At 39.9% G+C, this 1,144-nt stretch overlaps 1 protein-coding gene across 1 annotated transcript in view; it reads left to right on the top strand.

Moving 5' to 3' along the window:
* Positions 1-1,144, top strand: part of rela (v-rel avian reticuloendotheliosis viral oncogene homolog A) — a 17,211-nt gene that overhangs the window by 3,389 nt on the left and 12,678 nt on the right. The window contains 1 exon segment of the mRNA XM_008293902.1: positions 437-582. Coding sequence (XP_008292124.1) covers positions 437-582 — 146 coding nt within the window.

Below are 1,144 nucleotides of genomic sequence, written 5' to 3'. Positions count from 1 at the left end.
ATGGATGGATGGATGAAATTGCAATATCTGTCAGGAAAATGCTGTTAGATATTTTCCTTAAGTCATTCAGCCTGAATATCTAACCCACTTTGGTGGAAGTTTGGGTGAAAAAAAAGTGAATAATAGCACCGTACTTTAGTACCCTACCCGACCACATATGCTTCACCTGAAGGCTATTTGAGCTTTTATTAAATGCCGTTGCTTGCACTTATAAGTCAAAAATGGAACCAAAATCTGATACAAAATGAAAATGGCAGAGAAATGTGTGCAGCTAAGTGTTACAAGTCGAGTATGTACATGGTGGAATATATAGAAGAACTTGTGTGTTATTATATGCATTTAGGGTGTTTGAACAGTTGGGGAGATTTCCTAGACGACTGCAGCCAGGTGTGGACTGCACTTTCTTATCAATAAAACCGACACATTCCTCTGACAGGTGCACAACTACAACGGCCCCCTGCGTGTTCGCATCTCACTGGTAACGAAGAACCCACCACACAAGCCTCATCCCCACGAGCTGGTCGGGAAAGACTGCAGACACGGCTACTACGAGGCCGACCTGCTGGAGAGACGAATACACAGGTAGGGGTGGTTTGAGTGTGACTCAGTCTTTCATCATAAACCTGAGGAAATGATGCACTTTCACGTCAACACAAAGCGCCACTTTTTTTTTTTTTTAGTGACTGACCTAGATAATGACTTGATCAGTTGTGGGACGTGGTGTGTGCACTGTCGCCTTGGTGAAACTACCTTCATGTTTAGTGTGGAGAGCAGTAAAACATTAACAGAGTACACAGTGACAAATTGAGTTTGCTTCACCGTTCACCTGTGTAAAAATACATCAGAATAATTAAAGTAGGGACGTATTAGTGTCTAGATTAAAACCATGTATGACTGACAAGATAAATTTAGTTATGTAATGTTTATTGAATTACTCAAACAGTCGATCAGGCTGGATGGTACTATGTTTATCTGGCTTTATCACAAGAGTGACAAAATTCAAACAAACAGACTGTACAGCTGTGAGTAGGTGCACAGGTTTATATGTTAGCCTTTTTTTTTTTTTCAAATCAAAAAGATATTAATTGTGATAACTGCTTTACTTTACAGTACAGTTGGTTTAAGGTATGCAGTTACAGTAGAG

This window comes from Stegastes partitus, unplaced genomic scaffold (genome assembly GCF_000690725.1).
Source record: "Stegastes partitus isolate 25-593 unplaced genomic scaffold, Stegastes_partitus-1.0.2 Scaffold921, whole genome shotgun sequence".
Lineage (NCBI taxonomy): Eukaryota > Metazoa > Chordata > Actinopteri > Pomacentridae > Stegastes > Stegastes partitus.
Note: the sequence above shows the minus strand (reverse complement) of the source record. Positions and strands in the feature narration are given on the sequence as shown.